Source organism: Chrysochloris asiatica, unplaced genomic scaffold (assembly GCF_000296735.1).
Source record: "Chrysochloris asiatica unplaced genomic scaffold, ChrAsi1.0 scaffold00319, whole genome shotgun sequence".
In the NCBI taxonomy this organism is placed as follows: Eukaryota; Metazoa; Chordata; class Mammalia; order Afrosoricida; family Chrysochloridae; genus Chrysochloris; species Chrysochloris asiatica.
In genome coordinates this window covers 1,246,273-1,267,851 of record NW_006408837.1, presented here as the reverse complement: position 1 = coordinate 1,267,851, position 21,579 = coordinate 1,246,273, and the positions used below count along the sequence as shown (strand labels likewise).

Genomic DNA, 21,579 nt, shown 5'->3' with positions numbered 1-21,579 from the left:
GTGTGTGTGTGTTACCCCAAGAGTGTCCCATCTGGTCATTGTCACCCCCATGGGGACAGCTGCCTTCAGGGCCAGCCCAGGAGACATCAGAGGTGTCCACTCCACCTGGTCCAAGTCCCATACCTACTGATTGTCAGGTGGCCACTCGTCATTCCACTGGGCACAGGGCAGAGGTGTGCCCACGGGAGGACCCATCGCTGTGGTCTGGTCCCGCACGCCCACTCACCCTGGGGTGGATCTTGATGGTGGCGATGTCTGATTTTTTGTCGATGTCCTTGATGGTGGCCTCGTAGGTGTCACCGTTCTGCAGCTGTGCCTTGAGTTGTTGCCGGCCGGAGACCGTGTTGGTGCTGGACACCACGTGGGCATTGGTGACAATCAGACCAGCCTCTGACATGATGAAGCCCGAGCCACTGGATAAGGGCACGTTATGGCCAAACAGAGGGTGTCTGCGGGGGAGACAGGCAGGCGCTGAGGGTGGTGACTGGAACCCCGGCCAGGACCTACCCATACCATGAAGGGGGACATCTGATCTGCAGGTACACCAGTGCCGACAGGCGGAGGCGTCCATGCTGTGACCCCGGAGCTTGGGAGCCAGACAGATGTGATCTGGCCCCAGGGCCTGCCCCTCATTACCATCCCACCTCAGGCAGATGGCTGAGCCTCAGCCTTCCCATCTGGGCAATGGGCCAACACCTCTGGCACCTGTGAGGTCAGAAGGCAGTGTGCTATCTGCTCTGTGAGGAGACATAGGAGGGCGGGCCACCCTGGACCTCACACCGTGGGCCCTCCAGAGGCACAGGGGACAAGGGGCTGACAGGTGCCAGAGACAAGGTGACCTGTAGAATGAGGAGTAGGTACACCTGCCACATAGGGCCTGACATCAGAGTCCCAGAGAGCAAAAGTTTGTTCTCACCACGGCCGAGAGCAGGAACTCCAGCCTTTCTGGGGGATGTTCCTGGGAGCTGGCATGGGTCCAACGTGGGAGGGACCCATTGTCTATGGTTGAGTAGCAGGGACCTCTCCCGGGTCCCCGGGTCCCTCGGGTTGCCTCGGCCACAGAGTGGGACAGGGTTCACTGGGCTGGGCCTACAGAGAGGTTCTGCATGGGGCAGACAGGGCCCCAGGCAGCCAGTGGCCTCCCTGTCCCCTGTCAGGGATCACAGCTGAGAGACTTCTGGGCTCTCTGACATCTTGTCTGTCTGGGATCTTGCCGCCCACTGGGAGCACCAGAGCCCTCAGGCTGTCATTAGCTGGCCCAGGGCCAGGGCCACAGGATGTGTCACCCTACTTGACTATAATTTCCTTAATCACACGTCTGGGCCCTCGGAGAAGACAGCGGGGTAGCCAGCGTGCTGCAGAGAGACAGGCGTGTGTCTTGGTGGGGCTCAGTTTCCCCAGATAGAAAATGGGAATAGTACACATGGACGGCCTGAGAGTGCTGAGGGCAGGGAGCCCTAACCCTGGGGTCCCATCAGCTTTGTGTTCTTGGAAAAGCCTCAGGCGTCAGCCCCCAACTCTCCCTGATGCCACAAGGGAGGCGTGAGACCAGGACAGTAGTGTCCAGATGTATCAGCCACCTCTGACCCTGTGTGGGGCACACAGAGGCCCCCAAGTACATTCTCCTCATTCATTCCCTTACCTCCTAAGGGACACCTTCAAATGTGACCCTCACAAGTTTAATCAGTTGGGAGCCTGCTCTGTCCCCAAGTTCCCAGGGACCCCTACCACTGCCTGGCCCCTGCGTCTCAGTGTCCTGAGTGTCCAGGTGGCTTCTCAGAGCCTTGTCCCCTCCACCAGCTGTTGGCTGCCCTCCAGCCCTGACCAGGGGTCAGGACAAAGGAGGGGGGCACTACTGACTCATAGAAGCCATGTTTTAGCTTCTCTCTTTTGGGGTGTCTGTGGATGAAGGAAGAGACCCTAGGAGTCGATGTGAGATCAGAGATTTTGGCCAATTTGTGGGCAGGAGTAGGAACCTACTAAAACAGCTGACCGTCACTGTGGGTGACAGGAGCCTGGGAGGACAGCTCAGGTATCGTCCACTCAGGAGGTGAGGTCAGTTTCGAATCCCCCTGGTGAGGAGACAGCAGTCCCAACAACAAGGGGCTTCCCACGGGCTGATGGTCAACAGAGAGACCCTGCTCTGCTTTCAGCCTAGCTGCTGGACTGGATCTAGGCTGGGATGTGGGGACACCTTGGGCAGGCAGGGGAGCATCTCACACACCTCAGGAAGAGCTCAATGTGGACCACTGCGGGAGCAATCTTCTCCACTACATCGGCGATGAAGTTGAACTTGTATCTCGGGCTGCTCAGCTGGTGAAGACCTATACTGGCAGGAAGAACCAGGCGTGCTTGTGAGATGTAGGTGTTGCAGGTATCCAGGGGTCCCAACCCCAGAACCTCACTGGACACTGAGTCAGCCTCCGCCTGCACTGAGCTCCCATGGGGACCCCTCACATGCAGCAGTGGCACAGTGATACCCTGACACGTGGGAAGGAGGACTCACTTGTCCCAGGAACAGTGAACAAAGCATTATCACCTCAATGGGCTCTTCTGGGCCAACTCCGGAGGCTCAGAGAACTCAGGACATCTGCCTGGGGCCACACAGCAGGGACTGGGCCTCCCAGTGCTGGTCCGCACCCCTATCTGTCAGTGTGCCATTCTGTGGTGGCTTGTGTGTTGCTGGAAGCTAGGTCACCGGTATTTTAAACCGTGGTGGACAGGTTTCCTTCCGTGGAGCTTTCAGATTTAGACAGACTAGGAAACCAGGCCTGGCGACTGACTTTTAAAAGTCAGCCAATGAGAGTGTAGGACCACAAGGGAGCGTGGTTTGGCACAGTGCTGGGAGGTGTGTCCCTTGGGGTAGAAGACAATAGTGGCCCCAGCCATGGGCTCAAGCGGACCAGTCCCTGTGAAGCTGGCAAAGGACTGGCCATGCTTGGTGTGTGGGGTCCGCCATGAGTCGGGGCCAGCAACAACGCCCACTCAGCCCCAGGACTTGTGTGGACTGGACCAAGATGCTTCCCGACTGCCTGACCACAGTGCTGCTGGCTGGCCGCTGACTTCTGGCTCACCACCACCCACATCTGCGTCTGATTTGGCTGCACCCCAGGAGGCCTTACCAGGCAGATTTTGAACTTCCCCAGGACCTTCTGGGCTCAGATTTCTGCTCAGTCAGCAGGGGGGCTGCCAGCCAGCCCTGCAGCCCCCAGCATGTGAGCAAGCAGTGGGAGGCCCCTCTCCCTGACTCCCAGCAAGGGCGTGTGCCAAGGCCTCCCAGGTCCCGGATGGGCTGACGCCATGGGAACCCATATTGCCTGGGATGGCTCGTGAGTGGCTCCCACCCTTAGTGATCGCTGTGCCAGCAGTTACCCCCTTCCAGCTGTGTGGCTGCAGGCAAACCACTCACCCTCTCTGAGCCTTGCAGCCGTGGGAATTGGGTATAACCAAGCGTGAGGGCCCCCACCCTGATGAGGCAGCATGACCAAACATGAGGGTTTAGTGAACAAGGGGTTCTAAAATCCCAATTTGACGTAACTGACTTGAGCTGCTACCATCGGGGTCCCAATCAGCACGAGACCCACCCACACCCCTTAGGGGCCTCCCTGTCCTGGGATGCAGCCAGGATGGAGTTATTGTCTCCTTTTAAAGCAGACATTTTACTTTGTAGAATAGATTTGCAGCGAAGTGCTCGGCTAGTCCCTGAAAGCTTGGAGGTTCCAGTTTACCCAGGAGTGCTTTAGAAGAAAGGCCGGGTGATCTACTTGCAAAATATCAACCACTGAAAACCCTCTGAGTACAGCTGCACCCTGACACACCTGGGGCCACCATGGGACAGGAGTTGGGTCGACTTGATGGTTAGTAATTAGTGGGTTTACAGAAAATTGTGCAGAGTACACAGTCCTAGAGTACACCGTCCTAGAGCACACAGTTCTAGAGTACACGTCCTAGAGCACACCGTCCTAGAGCACACAGTCCTAGAGCACACAGTCCTAGAGCACAACATCCTAGAGCACACCGTCCTAGAGCACACCGTCCTAGAGCACACAGTCCTAGAGCACACCGTCCTAGAGCACACCATCCTAGAGCACACAGTCCTAGAGCACACAGTCCTAGAGTACACAGTCCTAGAGCACACAGTCCTAGAGCACACAGTCCTAGAGCACACCGTTCTAGAGCACACTGTCCTAGAGCACACAGTCCTAGAGTACACCGTCCTAGAGTACACAGTCTTAGAGTACACCGTCCTAGAGTACACAGTCCTAGAGCACACCGTCCTAGAGCACACAGTTCTAGAGTACACGTCCTAGAGCACACAGTCCTAGAGCACACAGTCCTAGAGCACACAGTCCTAGAGCACACAGTCCTAGAGCACACCGTTCTAGAGCACACCATCCTAGAGCACACAGTCCTAGAGTACACCGTCCTAGAGTACACCGTCCTAGAGCACACCATCCTAGAGCACACAGTCCTAGAGCACACAGTCCTAGAGTACACAGTCCTAGAGCACACAGTCCTAGAGCACACTGTTCTAGAGCACACTGTCCTAGAGCACACAGTCCTAGAGTACACCGTCCTAGAGTACACAGTCCTAGAGTACACCGTCCTAGAGTACACAGTCCTAGAGCACACAGTCCTAGAGCACACCGTCCTAGAGCACACCGTCCTAGAGCACACAGTCCTAGAGCACACTGTCCTAGAGCACACAGTCCTAGAGTACACGTCCTAGAGCACACCGTCCTAGAGTACACGTCCTAGAGTACACCGTTCTAGAGTACACCATCCTAAAGTACACACTCCCTGGAGAAGGACATCGTGTTCGGTAAAGCGGAGGATCAGAGATAGAGGAAGACCCCCCAGTTAGATGGATTGGTACAGTGGCAGCAGCAGTGGGCTCAGGTGTAACAATGATTGTGAGGATGGTGCAGGACTGGGCAGTGCTTCGCTCTATTGTGTATTGGGTCACTATGAGTTGTAACCAACTCAACAGCACCTAAGGATAATAACAACAACAGCCCTAACCATACACATTGTTTCTGCTGTTATTAACATGCCATGGAGCCTGATACATTAGTTACAATGGATGAACAAATACAGATACACTGTTATTAACTAGACCCAAGTATACATTAGGGGAATGTCTCCATTTGAAAGAAGGAGCTCAGGTGGTACAATGGTTAAAGCACTCAGCTGCTAACCGAAGGTTGCTGGTTCAAACCCACCAGCCAATCCCTGGGGAATGAGGAGGCAGTTGGCCTTGGAAACCCTATGGTATAGTTCTCTTCTTCCTAAAGGGTTGCTGTGCATTGAAATCGACTCGAAGTCCGTGGGTTTCCCATTTTAAAGGTGCGGAAGCTGAGGTTCAGGGAGACGACTCCTTTTTTCTAGGCTGGTGGTTGTACCAGGTCCCCTATGATCCTCAAGGCTGGTGTTTGAGCCCCTTGTTACTGCCACTGTATCCGTTCATTAAATGAGCCCCCGAGGTCTTGGGCGCAGATTGCTGGGCTTCCTTCTGAGGTGCCCCTCCCCCATGCCAGGGCCCCCCCAAACCCTGCCTGTCCATTAAGCCTGAGCTGGGACTTGGGGTGCAGAGCAGAGGCTGTTCCACTGGATTCTGGTATTGTGGTCAGCCCGAATCAAAGGCTGCCTGTTGGGGGTGGCCAGGGCTTGGCTGGACACAGGTCCCTGCTGGCCACCATGAGGCTCCTGTGGATGAAACCACCAACTGCTGGCAGGCTCCCTGTCCAGTCCTCTTCCTGGAGGAAACCTTCATACACCAGTGGGTCTGAGGTGTGGGGCGCATGCTAACAAACACCTGCTGAGATCCCGGGGGTGTTTGGAGGGTCAAAGTCTAAGGTTCAGGGAGCAAAGACCCTCCCCACCCCAGTGCAGCGCCACCCAGAGACAAGGGCTGAACGACCTCACCTGCAGCCTCGGAAATTCAGGTTTGTCCCCCACTCACCCCCAGCCAAGGGGGGAGGCCGGCCAGCACAGCACCTGCTGCTCCCATGGGGGGGGGGGGCTGCTCTATAGCAAGATCCTCCCCAAACGAGCCCCCAAACCCAGGCTCTTCTTCCTTAGTGGGGGGAGACTGACTGGATGGGGGCTGTTTGGATGGTGCAGTTGTGTAAATGCCTGGCTGTCTGCTGTAACTATTACGCCCTTGGGAACTCTGGGTTAGCTCTACTCTGTCCCAGAGGGTTGCTGAGTGCGAATTGACTCTATGGCAGTGGGCTTGGTTTTATCGGTTTGGAGCAGAAGTTGAGTCCACTCCAATGTGTTCTTTTCAAATGTGGCCTCTTCAGAAGTCACTGACAATATGTGACCTTAAATGTTACATGTGATGATTTAAAAACAAAACAAAAAACCCTTTGTGAAATATCCATATGGAAAACGGGGCAGGAAACACCATGCGCATTTCATCTTCCTCATAGACTTAACTTTTCTCACTGTAGACAAGTTACAGACAGATGTTGTTAAGTACTGTCAAGCTGGTTCCAACTCAGCAACCTTGTATAAGCTTTCTGAGAAGCTGCTGGTGGGTTTGAGCGACCTTATGGCTAGTAGTACAGTGCTTTATACCAAGACTCCTACAGACAGATAAGAGCTGAAAGTAAAAAGTGGGTGAGAAAGGCCTGAAACGGGACAGGGGCAGCTGAAGGTAGAGCAGTGTGTCCCAGACCCTCTTTCAGGGCCCTGGAGGGAGCCAGGAATCAGAACCCCAACAGAGACACTCATACTGCCCCCCGAATTCCTTCTGCACCAGGGGTTCACTGGATACCCCTGCAGTAACCAGCCTGCTGGAAGAAGGTTCATGCAAGCTCCCCCACTCTTCACTGAATGAGTGAATGAATGAATGAATGAATGAATGAGTGAGTGAATGAATGACAAGGTCTTCAAACCACAGTCCCCTGCCATTCCACCCTCTTCACTTGCAAGCATGCTCAGAGTGGTAGCCTTAGTGACCCATTTCACAGCCCAGGCAACTGAGACTCAGAGCCAGTGGGCTGGGAGTCTCTACTGGCAGAAGCTGGAGGGTTGGGGGCTGTCTTGTGACTTTAAGGCACTCTGTGGGTGGTGGGCAGGCCCCTTCCCTGACCCTTCCCCCAACAGGAGATGAATCACTATGAGTCAGGGGGGCATCTCCTCCACATGAAAACCTGGGCTGAGGCTGGGAAGCAGACTGTTTGGGGTATTGTGACAGCCCCACCCCCACCCTGTCCGGCAGCCAAAGTTGTCAAGTCAACTCTGCTCTCAACCCGATTCAGCTGTTAGCATTCTTCCTTTTTAACTTAAAAATCAGCCTTGATCCAAATGCCCTGAGGTTCTAGCTAGAGCAGCTGGACTCAGAGCTAAGGGGAGGACTGGAGGGGGAGGCTGGGGCTCCATTCCCAGCTGTCCTGTGGGGGCGCTGAGGGAGACTTACAGATGGGGAAACCGAGGCCCAGGCACCACACAGGCCTTGTCACAAGGGGCACAGTGTGGCTGGTACCCCCTGCAGCTGTGTAGTGCATGACCTATCCAGTGGTGTGTTTAGCCCCTAAGCCATGCTGTTCTTTCACCTCTGAGCACACTGTTCCTTCTTCTACTGCCACCCCTCCCCACCCTCATCAGACCCCTCTGCCACTCAGCCGGGGGTGGGGGAGTGGGAGGGTATCAGTGATGCAGGACGCAGGCAGCTTCTCACTGGGTTCATTGGAGGGCATGGGCTGGTCCCTTCCACCGGCAGCCCTGTCCTCTGTGCCTCTACACCTCTGTGTCTTTGCAAACGTGGTTCCCTCTGCCAGCAGCACCTTTCTTCTCACCTCCTTAGGGAAGCCCGCTCTGATGCAGGCTGACTGGCCCCCCAGTACCTTGTACTCCTCCCTAAGCTTGCCCCTCTGGCTGTCTGGTGGCTGCAGGACCCCAGAGCCTGGGTCTGAACCCCAGCAGCCTGCAGGGAGAATGTTCTCCTTTGGGCGGCCTGGAAGCCCCAGGGGGGACGCCTGCCTCCCTAGCTCCCTAGTTCCCAGACAGAATGCGGTGTCTTTCTCTTGAGAACTTGTTTGTCCTCACGTAACCTGTCCCCCTCCCCCCAGAAGAGTGGCTGCCGACCCCCTGGGGCCCCCTTGGGAGCAGATGCCGCTGTCTGAAGTTCTCTGGCCTGGGTGGGGGACTGGGGCTCCCTCAAGGCCACATGCAGGAGCCTTATAGGCCTCTCCACACAGTCGGAGGGGCTCCATAATGTACTTTGAGGATGTGGGGTTCCAAGAGGCAGCACGGCCAGGCCCACTGACCCTGCTGGACCCAGGTGACAGCCACCCAGCCTGGGAGACCACCATCTGGCCTGTGAGGTTTGTACCAGCATGCATCCTTCGTTGCTGCTTCCAGGCCTGGCCGGTCCGCTCGCTCACACCGGAGAGGGAGGTTTGCTTTAACAGGGCACCTGGCAGAGACCCCCCACCAAGCATGGTCTTGGAGCACAGTTACCCTGGAGCTAGGGTGGTCGGCTTTCTCTGGGCCTGGCCAGCTGACTCCTCTGGGCCCCTGGCTCCTCAGCTGAGCAGCGGGGAGCAGGTGGGGGGCCAGCAGTGGATAGTCCCAGAATCAGCCCCCTCCCCGCACCCTATACACGCACTGCTTTCTGGCTCCTCCCTCCTTGCCTCTCCTTCCTCAAGCGACACACGTGCCCACAGCATCCACTGTCCTCGTGACCACGCAGGTCTGTCTGTCGGTCAGTGTGTTAGGCCTGTGGGCACCACTCCCATAACGGTTCACATGTAACCTTTTGAGTTGACGTTGCAACTGTGATTCCAGAGACAGTTCTTTGAAGGCACACAGAGCTCAAGGCGGATGCTCTTTACTAATTAAACTACATTTTTGGTTTTAAGAAGACTTCAGGGGATATTTTGGTAGAAGGTTTAAAGATCATCTCAGGGCATTAAGTTTCAGGGGTTCAAGGCCGTGACTTTGGAGACAGACTGCCAGGTTTGTCTTCCATGGCACCTACCTCTGGGTGGGACTTGAGTCGCCAACCTTCCAGCTAATAGCTGAGAGCACTTATTACGCATCTGCCCAACCCAAGGACAGCCCCCAAAGACACGCAGATACAGCTACAGCTGCCCACTGACCATGTTCTTGCTGAGGACTCTGTCCCCTTGGACACCCCAAGCCAGTGACCCCACTCAGAACTATCAAGTGGACTTTCTGGAGGACTTCATCTATCAGGGCCACCCCTGGCCTCTGCCCACACTGAGAGGCTTCCTACCCTCACCCTACCCCCTTGTAGGTTCATCAGGTCTGCCTCGTGGGGCGCTGGTCTCCCCAAGTAGCCTTATACCCACTGTATATACCCACATCTCCTGAAGACAGGGCTCCTTCCAGCCCCTGCCTGGCCCTGCTCCTCTCAGTGCTCCTGGCTGCCCGCCGCCTCCAGGAAGCCTTCCCTGACCTACTCTGTCCCCATGCACGATTTGTCTGTCAGAGGTAGAAGCCAGATGGAACTGTGCCTGAAAGCCACATCAGGGGTCCGCACTTGTTCTGAGGGCAGAGGGAGATGTGAGGGGCCAACCGGACCTAATAAAGCAGGAAGGGAAAAGGCCTGGCAGGAAGGCCGTGGGGGTCCGGCTAGGCTGCTGCCTCCCTTCCCCCATGTGGTGGAGGCATTTGGCTGTAGCCCTGGCTCAGCTCAGCTCAGCTCAGCTCTGCAGGGGCCCAGGGGGAGGGAGGGGCGAGAGGCCTTGTGCCTGATGAGTCCCATGGCTGAATTCCAAGACTTGTTCAGCCTCAGGGAGCTGCTGAGATCAGACCTCAAGCGCCAACCAAAGCTTTTGAACAGATAAACCAGAGCCCGGACCACACCTGCTCCGTGCTGCACACAGCAAGCCGCTCAGCAAATACCACGTTACAGATAGCCTGGGCGGGGCAGTGGATTCCCTGCCCCCTCCAATGCCTGTGTGTCTAAAGCTGCAGGCGGAGGTGGTGCAAATCACAGGACCCCTCCCTACACAGACCTCCAATGACACATTCACTTCACTGGTGTGGCCCTGTAGGAAGATAAGCTAACCGAAAGGTCAGCAGTTCAAACCCACCAGCCGCTCCTCAGAAACCCTATACAGGGTCACTGTGAGTCGAAACGGACCCAACAGCACTTAACAAGAAGAACACAACAGCTCTGCTTTCAAGTGGAGGTGACGGTACAAGGGGCTCAGTTGCTGGCGGTGTGCAAGAAGGGGGCTCCCCAGCCCCGTGGCACCCATTCATATCACAGAACCTATGCACCTGGCAGGCTCAGAGGTGAGGTGCAGATAAAGCCGAGTTCAGAGGAACAAGCCTGATGACACAGAGGAGGTACGGGACAACCCCAGGAGTGACCACGAGGCTAGAGAAGTGGTCAGTGCTGCTGTGGGGGCAATGGGACATTTAGGCTGAGGTAGGTGGTGGTGGTACGGGAGGAATGGCACAACCATGTGATGGAAAGGAAGGGAATTTCCGGGGCCGACTTGGCATGTGCAAAGGTCCTGAGACAGGAAGCCAAGGAGGAGGTGATGGTATGAGCTGCCATGGACAGGGGTCTGGGGGCTAAGAAGGCGGGGGCCCTGTCAGTGATGGACAGGGCAGATGAACAAGATCATCTGAACTGTTGTGTGGAGGAAGGGCCCCAGGGAAGATGGCCACGTGGAAGGTCAGTGTTGACCCCGGGTGAGGAGGAGTGGTCACTGGCTGGGTATGTTTCCAAGTCCAGCTGAGAGGACTCATCAGTGGAAGAGACATCAGTGGAAGAGACGTGAGATAGAAGGGGAGGGGTCATGACAAACATCAGGGTGGTCCCTTCATCTCAGCTGAGGACTGGAACTAGGAACCCAGGCAGCTCACTGACCGATGAACCCAAGACGCCAGAGACAGACTTTCTGAGTCATTGTCCTGAGTGCTAGCTAAAGGCGGGGACGGGGCATTCACCTGGGGTGGCAAGGGCCCAGGGGGCCCTGTTACTGGTCCAGTGAGAAGGAGGCCCAGGAAGGGAAGTAGAAGGTCCAGCCGTCCATTGCATGGAGTGAGATGGAGTGGGTAGCCATCACCTGCACACACCTGGCCCAGGTGCATGAGGAGCTGCCAGGTGTGAGATGTCTGCAGCGGCTCTGAGTGGACATGGCCCACTTCTGGCTGAGATGGAGAGGCAGTCAAGGGGCGACGCTGCTCACTACACAGTCTGTGAAGGCTGGAGACCAAGGTCAGCCCCGACTCCAGGCCTCAGGACCTGCTGCTCCTTCCGCAGAAAGCTGGGCCCTGGGAGAGAGGCTTCCAGTCCAGGTGTGATGTGGCCCGGCTGCGGGACTCACACGGCCCCCTCCCAGGCCTCAGTTACTAGTCGGAAATGTCAGAGTCTCTGAACATGCTTGGCAGCTCACTGAGATGTGGGAGGTTCAAGCCCACCCAGAGGAACCAAGGGAGACAGGGCTGGCAAGCTGCTTCTGAAAAGTCAGCCGAGAAAATCCCGCAGAGCATAGTTCTACGCCAGCACACACGGGGGTGCCGCAAGTCACAGCTGTCTAACCCTTCCAGCCTCCACGAGGATGGGGCTGCACTGTGAGCTCCTGCCCAGACCTGGGAGTCTGAGGTCCTCATGCACTGGGTGACAATGACAACACAGACCAAGGAACCTTGCACACAGACAAGGCTACTGGTGTCAGCACCAAAGCCCGGGGACCACGGCAGAACCTTCATGTCCTGAGGCCTCCTTCTCCTCCCACCCTAGCTTCCTACGAGCTCTGGCAGCAGCCAGGGGTTTAGAACATCTGCCCGTGCAGGTGGGCCCGTCTGCTCTGCTTTGTCCCCCCCCACCCCCATGCCAAGTACAGCCTCCTGCCTGCACTCAGCAGCACCCCACCCCGCCAGATGAACCAGAAATGGGGGAGTAGCCCCAGCTATGACCGACAGCAAGGATGTTGCCAGTTGCCATGGAGTCAGGTCTGACTCCTGGTGAGATCATGGACCACAGAAGCAGACACTGCTTGGTCCTGGGCCATCTTCATGGTCACTGGGATGTTTGAGTTCAATGTTGTGGCTACTGTGTCCGACCATCTCAGGCAAGGGCTCCCTGTTTACACTGACCCTCCACTTTACCAACCATGATGTCATTTTCGAGTGGTTAGTCTTTCCTGACCCCATTTGCCTGTCTGTTTGTGGTACTATGTGTTGCTGGAAGCTGTATTGATGGTGTTTCAAATACCAGCAGGGTCACACTTGGTGGACAAGTTTCAGTGGAGCTTCCAACCTAAGAACACACTAGGAAGAAGCAATCGATGCTGAGGGATTAGCTCCTGGAAAGCTTACGAATAGCAGTGAAACATTGTCTGATATAGCGCTGGAAGATGAACCCCTTGGGCAGGAAGGCACTCAGAAATATGTCTCTTGAGCATAGAGAACCTAAAACAAATGGAAGTAGTGAGGGAGCAAAAGAGCTGAACAGAAAATTTCCAAGAGCAGCTCGAGAAGCCAATGAAATGTACAAAGATCTAGAGTTAGAAAACCAAAAGGAAAAATGCGCTCAGCATTTCTCAAGCTGAAAGAACTCAAGAAAAATTCAAGTCTCAACTTGCAGTGTTGAAGGGTTCTATAGACACTCATCTATGCCAAGAAATTTGGACAACAGCCACCGGCCAACTATTTGGAAGAGATCCATATTTGTGCCCATTCCAAAGAGAGGTGACCCAATAGAAACTATTGAACAACATCATTAATATCACATGTAAGTAAAATTTTGCTGAAGATCATTTAAAAATGGCTGCAACAGTACATCAACAGTGAATTGCCAGATTCGAACCGGATTCAGAAGAGGACTTGGGATAGGGTTATCATTGACGATGTCAGATGGATCTTGGCTAAAAGCAGAGAATACCAGAAAGATCTTTACCTGTGCTTTATTCACTAAGTAATGGCTTTTGACTGCGTGGATCATGACAAACTGTGGACAACATTACAAAGAAAGGGCATTCCAAAGCACTACAGTGTGTTCCTGACGAACTTGTACTTAGACCAACAGGCAGTCATTAGAATGGAACAAAGGGATTTCTCGATGGTTTAAATCAGGAAAGGTGTGCACCAGGGTTGTATTGTTTCACCATACTTAGTTCAATCTGTATACTGAGAAAATAATCTGAGAAGATGGATTATATGAAGAAGAACGTGGCATCAGGATTGGAGGAAGACACATTAATAGTCTATGATGTGCAACTGATACAACCTTGCTTGCTTAAAGTGAAGAGGACTTAAAATACATACTGATGAAGATCAAACACCACAATCTCTAGTATGGATTGCACCTCAATGTAAAGACAATGAAAATCGTCACCACTGGACTAATAAATAACATCATGGTAAGTGAAAAAGAGACTGAAGTTGTCAAAGACTTCATTTTGCTGGGATCCATTGTCAACATTCATGGAAGCAGCAGTCAAGAAATCAAACCACATATTGCATTAGGCAAATGTTTGCATGAGACTTCTTTAAACTGTTCAAGAGTAATGGTATCAAAAAAAAAAAAAAAAAATAAGAGTTTGAAGACTAAGGTGCACTTCACCCAAACTATGGGAGTTTCAATAGCCTTCTAAAGTTGAACAATGAATAAGGAGAATTGATGCATTTGAGTTATGGTGTTAATGAAGAATACTAAAAAGTACCATAGACTGCCAGAAGACTAGCCAAATCTGTCTTGGAGGAGATGCACGAGACTTTGCCTCTCGTACTTTGGACTTATTGTCAGGAGATATTAGTCTCTGGAGAAGTGAAATAAAGGGTCAGTGAAAAACAGGAAGATCCTCAACAAAAGGGATTCACATACTGGCAGCAGCAGTAGACTCAAACATCCCCTTAAAACGGGAACCCACTCACCATGGGCAAAATATTGACTGATGCAGGAAACATCAAACAACGTACCATGAAGAATGGGCTGACATTCAACCATCCCAGGAGGCCACATGAACAAGAACGGTTCTGACGATCCTGAAGGAAGAAGTTGAAGCAGCGCTGAATGCATTAGTGAAAAACGAGACTTAGGAACTGACGGAATACAAATTGAAATCTTTCAACAAACTGACGCAGCACTGGAAGGCCTCACTTGTCTATGACAAGAAATTTGGAAGACAACTACCTGGCCAACTGATTGGAAAAGATCCATATTGGAGCCCATTCGAAAGAGAGGTGACCCAGTAGAATGTGGAAATGATGAACCAATATCATTAGTATCACACGCAAGTAAAATTTTGCTCAAGATATTTCCAAAACAATTGCAGCAAGTGCATCAACACAGAGCTGCCCAGAAACCCAAGACAGATTTGGAAGACGATGCGGAGCGAGGGATAGCATTGCTGCCGTTTGATGGATCTTGGCTGAAATCAGAGCAGGAAACACAAAAAGGACCAAAGAGGATGTCATAAATACCAGAAAGAAGGTTACTTGTGTTTTATTGACTATAGAAAGACATCTAAGTGTGTGGATCATAACAAATTATGGATAATAATGCCAAGAATGGAAATTCCAAAACCCTTAATTGTACTCTTGAGGAACCTGTACATAGACCAAGAGGTAGTTGTTCGAACAGAACAAGGAGACACTGACTGGTTTAAAATCAGGAAAGGTGTGTGCCAGGGTTGTATCCTTTCTGTATGCTGAGCACATAATCCGAGAAGCTGGGTTCTATGAAGAAAAACGTGGCATCAGGATTGGAGGAAGACTCATTAACAACCTGCGATAGGCAGATGATACAACCTTGCTTGTTGAAAGTGAAGAGGATTTAAGACGTTGATGAAGATCAGAGACTCTAGCCTTATGTGTGGATTACACTTCAACATAAAGACAACAAAAATCCTCATAATGGGACCAATAAACAACATGATAAATGGAAAAAGATAAAAGGAACCAAGGATTTCATTTTAATTGATGCACAATCAACACTCATGGAAGCAGCAGTCAAGAAATCAAATGATGAAAAAAAAAAAAAAAAAGAAATCAAATGATGTACTTATCGCATTAGGGGCCAATGTGCTGCAAAAGACCACCTTACAGTGTTCAAGAGCAAAGATGTCACTCTGAGGACTCAGGTGCACCTGACCCAAGCCTTGACAGTTTCAATCACCTCATATGCATGTGAAAGTTGGACAATGACTAGGGAAGACCACAGAAGAATCGATGCATTTGAGTTATGGTGCAGGAGAAGAATACTCAAAGTACCATGGAGTGCCGGAAGAACAAACAAATCTGTTTTAGGAGAAGTACAACCAGAGTGTTCCTCAGAAGTGAAGATGGTGAGACTTTGTATTTGGGCCATGTGATCAGGAGGGACCAGTCCCTGGAGAAGGACATGATACTTGATAAAATTAAAGGTCAGCGATCAAGAAGAAGACCCCAGTGGAATGAATTATGACCCAGTGGCTGCAAAAATAGGCTTAAACATAGCAACAGTTGTGAGGACGGCGCAGGACTGACCAGGGCCTCATTGCTGTGAGTTGGAGTTGGTTCAATGGCACCAAACAGCGGTCATTCCTGATGAGTGTCCAAAGTAAGAGTTCCATACGTTCCCCAACCTCGCTTGGCTGTAGGTGATGTGTGATGGTATACAATAATATATAGTCTCCAAATTGGCAAAGTGGCAGCATCAGTGGGCTCAAGTGTGGCAACGATAGTGAGGTTGGCCCAGGATTGGGCAGTGTTTTGTTCTACTATGCATAAGGTCCCTATGAGTTGGTACCGACTTGATGGCACCTAACAACAACAATTGGTTTTAGGTGCTGATGTGAGCTTTATGTGTTTTGCCTAATTAACTCTCTACGGTGATGGTGGTGGTGGTGGTGGTTATGTGCCGTGGAGTTGCAACTGACTCATAGCAACTCTGTTCAGGGTTTCCGAGGCTGTAGATCTTTATGGGAGCAGAAAGCCTCATCTTTCTCCTGTGGAACAGCTGGTAGTTTCGAACTGCTGGCCTTAAGGTTCACAGCCCAATTCGTAACCATTACACTACCAGAGCTCCTTTACTCTCTACGTTAGGTGCCAAGAAGTCCCAGTGGCACAGATGGTTAAGTGCTGAGCTGCTAACAGAGCTCAGTGGTTCAAACCCACCAGCTGATCCCTAGCAGAAAGATGAGGCAACAGTCTACTTGCTTAGAGATGACGGCCTCAGAGACTCCATGGGGGCAGTTCTACTGTCTTCCAGGGTTGCTAGGAGTTGGAATGGACCCAACGTCACTGGGTTTGGTTTCAGTTTTGATCATCCCTTTCACAGATGAGGAAACCGTGGGTGGGTCAGTAACATGGCTAAAATCCCCACATTGCTAAGAGGCCTCTGACACAACCCCTTGTGACAACTCTGCCTCTCTCAGAGGACATGGGGGTCTCCTCCCCTATCCACTGGGTCTGCCCCATTACTGAATTCCCCTCACCCAGCCACTTCGTAACTATAGGTACAAGAGAGGCGAGCAGAGCCCCTCCAACCTCTCATGTTACCCCCAGAACCCGGCAGGGAGCCGTGTTCTCACAGGAACCAGTGGGGGGAGGGGGCAGCCCTAAGCCCTGGCCCGGGACCCTGACTGAAATGGCCACCTTTTCTTTCTCTAGTCCCCAGGACCCAGCCTGGCCCGGAATGGCCACCTGTGTGTGCTCTGGTCCCCAGCTCCGCACCTGGCCCTGCACACTCCAAGAAACATAGACGCGTCTCCAAGACAACTGTGAGACACCAACCTCTCTCTCCGTTTAGATGGGCATCTGACCCCATTGCTCCCACCCCCAAAAACCTTTCAATAGCTTGCCTACTCCACCTCTTCTGCTTCACAAAGCGGGTTCTCCGGAACCCCAGTGAGACACGAGGAGACCTCTGCTGTGGATTGGACTGTACCCTTTAAAGGACCTGCTGAAGTCCTAACCCCACACCCAGAGAGCGGGATCTTGTTTGGGACCCGTGAAGCAAGCTGAGTTAGTACAAGGGTGTCCTGGTCCTAATCGCAGCCCATGAGGATCAAGCCAAGGAGGAAACATTGAGGAGCAGCTAGAGCCCCCAGAAACCGGGCAAGAGGCGGGGACAGAGTCTTCCTGGGAACCTCCACAGGAACTGACCCGGCAGACACCCTGATTCTGGGCTCCCAGCCTCCAGGACCCTGAGACGGTGTGTTTCTGTTCTTACAAACCATTGACTCGGCTGTAGGATAAGCACTCAACCATAAGGTTGGTGGTTCAAACTCACCAGTCACTGTTTGGAAACCCTATACAGGGTCGCTATGAGTTGGAACCGAACCGATGGCACTTAAAAAGTAACTCTTTTTGGGCAGCTGTCAGAGACACGTAAACTGTGGAAATGTCCTTGGCATAGTAACATTTGGGGTTCCTGCTCCCTGAACCTCACTACAGGGGCAAGAGACAGGAGCCCCATGGGGTCAGGGGAGCTGGGGTTAGAGCGCCCCAGCCTTTTGAGGCCATGAGACTTTTTATTTTCAGAATGCTGTGTAGCTCTGTGGGTTAATGCGCCAGACTGCAAAGCCGTTTGAACTGCAAAGTTAGCAGTTCAAACTCACCAGCTACTCCTTGGAAACCCTACACAAGGTCGCTATGGGTCAGAACTGACTTGATGGCACTTAACAACAACAACAAAGCACATAGGAGCCCTGGTAGCGTAGTGGGTTCTGAGGTGGGGGCAAAGTCAGCAGTTCATATCTACCAACTGATCCAAGGGAGAAAGAGGAGGCTGTGTGCTCCCGTACACACTGACCACCTCGGAAACCCCATGCAGGGTCGCTGTGAGTCAGAACTGACTGGGCGACACTTACCACCACCAACAAAGCACATGTGGGGATGCCCTGGCGGAGCAGTGCGTAAGCACTGACAGGTGGGAGGTTCGAGCCCACCAGCTGTTTCATGGGAGATAGATGACGCTGTCTGTCCTGTAAAGATATGTAACTTCGGAACTTCTAAGGGGCAGCTCTACTCTGGCCTCTATCCACACTAAGAGTCAGAATTGACTTGCAGGCGGGGAGGCTGGGGTTTGGAGGTACAAGTGGGGTCACACTGACCTACAGGCTGGAGGAAGCTCGTTGGCCGGACACTTAAAGTCATTCATCACCCTGTCCCCTGAGACCTCCCCACCTCCTCCCTTCCTCCCAGCTTCTGGGAGCTTTTGCCCTTCCCAGCACCACTCGCCATGCAAAGTCCTCCCCAGAAACTTGTTCTGGTCCTTCAAGATCTGGGCACCCAGGCAGACCAGACCCTGTGGTCTCCCAGGGAGACTGTACTGGGACCACTGGCTCCCTGCCAGCTGCAGCTGAGGGCCACTCCTCTCCCTGAGCCCTGAGCCCTGAGCCCTGAGGCCAGCGTGGGATTGGCCAGCACCGGGCTTTACTGAGTACTGGCCTCCTCGCTGTGGCACCCAAGCATGCCTGGGACAGCGGGTTTCCTAGAACTTTCCTCCATTCTCAATGCTCCTGGCTGGTTTGAAACAAACCCTTAAATCATTGCTGATACATCACCTCCAGCTCGTGAGAACTCCTGTGTGTCAGAGCAAACCTGTGATACGATTGCGATTTAGGAAGTAGCTCACCAGGTCTTTCTTCCGACACACCTCAGGATGGGTTAGAACTGCCCATCTTTGGGTTAGCAGCCAAGCTCTTCTTCACCTAGGGCTCCCTTGGGTAAAGCCACTGAATAGTTTCTACTTTGATGTGGCACTGGAGGCTCAGCACTGGACTGCTAACAGCAAGGTCAGCGGTTCAAACCCACCAGCAGCTCCTCAGAAACCCTATACAGAGTCTCTATGAGTTGGAACCGACTCGACTACACGTAACAACAGCAACAGGGCATCATGTTTTTTTGGAATTGGATTGCCAGTCCTTTCTTCAACAGCACTCCGGGTAGCTTCAGACTGTCAGCCTTCAGGTCAATAACTCAACACAAACTGTGCTGCCCAGGGACCACTCTAGGGTGTGAGGGGACTGAGAAACCCCCTACCCACAATAGCCCTGACTGTTCCCCAACAACTTCTCCGACATGCGCTTCACTTGCACTGAACAAAGGAAAATGGGCACGCAAGCAAGATTTAGCGCTTTTCACTACATGTGCCAACAGAGCAGAGGACCAGGGAGGGGACAAGGGCAGGCCAATTTGGATGAGGCCAGAGCAGGGGAGAAGCCAGAGCTAGCCAGGGTCAGGCATGCCCTGCCTTCACTCTACCTCTGGGATTCTGGGGCCCCGGATAGTGGTTCACATAGCTGGGCTCAGTGTCCCCACGTGGAAGACCAGAGGGCTGGCTGGATGATTTTTAAAGTGCCGTCCAATTGCGCCTGCCTGGGAGTTCAGTTCGCAACGCTGGGCCCCAGGCCTGGCCTCAGTTTCCCCGAAGGCCCGGCCACTCCCCGCAGCCCGCGCTTACCCGACGGGCAGGCTCCCTTCTGCAGTTGGCGCACGGGCGTCCCGGAGAGCTGCAGCGCGCGGCGGCTGGCCGCCTGTAACGCGCACACGTTGGTGTAGGTGTGCCCGTCGGTGCCACACACGGCATGTGTCCAGCGACAACGACAGACGCCGCCCACACAGTCCAGGCTCTCCCCACACGGTGAATCCAACGGGCGGCCACAGGGCTCGCCCTCGCCCGCGGCGCACACTAAGCAGCATTTACAGCGGTCGGGCACGTAGCCGCGGGGGCAGCGGGGGCTCGGGCACCGCGACACGTCGCAGCGCGCAGGGCACGACGCCACCGGAGAGTCCTGGGCCAGCGCCAGCGAGGCCAGCGCCGACAGGAGGAGCGTCCGCACCGGCATGGCGCCCGGGGACCGCCGGGCCTGCGCTGCCAGGGCCGAGGGCGGCCTCGGGAACCCAACCGGGCGCGCAGGGGACAGGCGCCCGCTCCCTCTGGCGGGCCGGCAGTCTGCTGGCGGCGACGGCGGCGGGGGCGCTTAAAGGCGGGGACCTGCCCGCCCTCCCTGGAAGGGGCGGCCTGGTCTTCCAGCCCCGCCCCTGCCGCCAGCCTTCCGGGAAGCGGGGGCGATGGCTCACAGGGTCCCCGCTGTGGATGGCGTGGGGATCGGGAGCCCCCGGAGAGTCCTGAGTCCCTCCCCACGGAAATCAACAAGTCTGGCCTTACCCCTCCTTCCCTTCACAGCCCCTCCGGGCGGGCCCCTCTTCGCCCTCCCTTCCCCCGCACGCTGACATCCTAAATCCTCATTCCTGCCAAAGGCCCTGGGGTCTCTAGGTCCTGACTCCCACCTGTAGTGGAGACAAAGCTTCAGGAAAGCCCCACCCCTGTGCCCCCACCGGTCTCTCCTGTCTTCAGCTTGGCTACTATCCTGAGCTCCTTAGCTTCCAGGCTTCTGACCCTGAGAGTTGTCTGCCCTCTGCCTCAGTTTCCTGCTCCAAAAAGAGGAATTCTCCGCTGCCATGGAGGCTGTGTCCGAGGCTATAAACCTTCACGGGAGCAGACAGCCTCCTCTTGATTCCGCTCAACAGCTGGTGGGTTTGAACAAGTGATCTTGCCATTAGCAGTCAAATGTCTATTCCAGGACTCCACCAGGGTCCTTTAAAAGATAAATTAATGGGATCTTCCCCCCTGTTCTTGTGGTGCTATGGACTGCTAACCAGAAGGTGGGCAGTTCAATCCCACCAGCATCTCTGCAGGAGAATATAAAGATTTACAGCCTCGGAATCAGAAACAACATGATGACTGTAGGTTGTTCCCTAGAAGAAGTGCTGGGTTAAAAGGATGGGAATAATATTCAAGAGGTTTTTCCTGGCTCACTCATCGTGGGACTGAAAGCTTTGGCTTTCTAGTCTTATTCAGCACTAAAGTCATCCTGTGGTGGACTGTGACTCACAGCGGCCTTGTAGCACAGACTAGAATTGTTCCCGAGCTTCCCAAGGCTGCCATCTGACGCCCTTAACAACAACGACAGTCTCTTTGGAAGCACATGGTCCCATCGTTGAGCAGCTGGTGGGTTTGAACCTCCAACCTTTCAGTTAGCACTAGTGAAGCAGCTTGGAATAACCTTTGATTCCAAACCCAAAGGCCTGCCCTGAGGACAGGGAGGCCAAGGAGTGGGCCACCCCTTCCCTCTTTGTAGTAGAACTTCAGGAAGGTTGGTACAAGGAAGGGGAGTCGTGGGGTGGACAGCCAGGAGCCCGGTGACACCTGTCCACTATTGGTGTCTTCTTCTGGTATTTAAAATCCCAGTGCCATAGCTTCCAGCATCACAGCCATACTCAAGCCACAACATACAACAAACTGACACAAGAGTGAAGACTACATACATCATACATACAATTAAATAAGTACAAATTTCAAAACATGACATGTAATTAAGCCACAAAAATGGTTACAAAGATCAGAAAGGATCCAACACAGGTAGAGAGAGAGTGTGTTGGGGAGAACCTTCAGCCTTCCCGTTCTCCACAACCTCCCCACCCCCAAGATTCCTAACCTGGGCATCCATCCAGAAACTGGGATGGAAACAAACAACTTTGCTATGTTTATTAGCGTCTCCCACGGAAACCCAGCGTCTTCATCAATGAAGTTGGCCCAACACACAAGAGTACCTGTGGCTGGTGCAGCCTCCAAGCCCAGCTAAGGGCAGAGTT

General features: G+C 53.6%; 1 protein-coding gene across 1 annotated transcript in view; it reads right to left on the bottom strand.

Moving 5' to 3' along the window:
* HTRA3 (HtrA serine peptidase 3) overlaps window positions 1-19,769 on the bottom strand; it is a 52,956-nt gene extending 33,187 nt beyond the window's left edge. The window contains exons 1-3 of the mRNA XM_006875307.1: window positions 19,390-19,769; window positions 2,225-2,329; window positions 227-449 (exon numbers count right to left, since the gene is read on the bottom strand). Coding sequence (XP_006875369.1) covers window positions 227-449; window positions 2,225-2,329; window positions 19,390-19,769 — 708 coding nt within the window. The remainder of the gene's footprint in view (window positions 1-226; window positions 450-2,224; window positions 2,330-19,389) is intronic.
* Window positions 19,770-21,579: the final 1,810 nt, after the last annotated feature.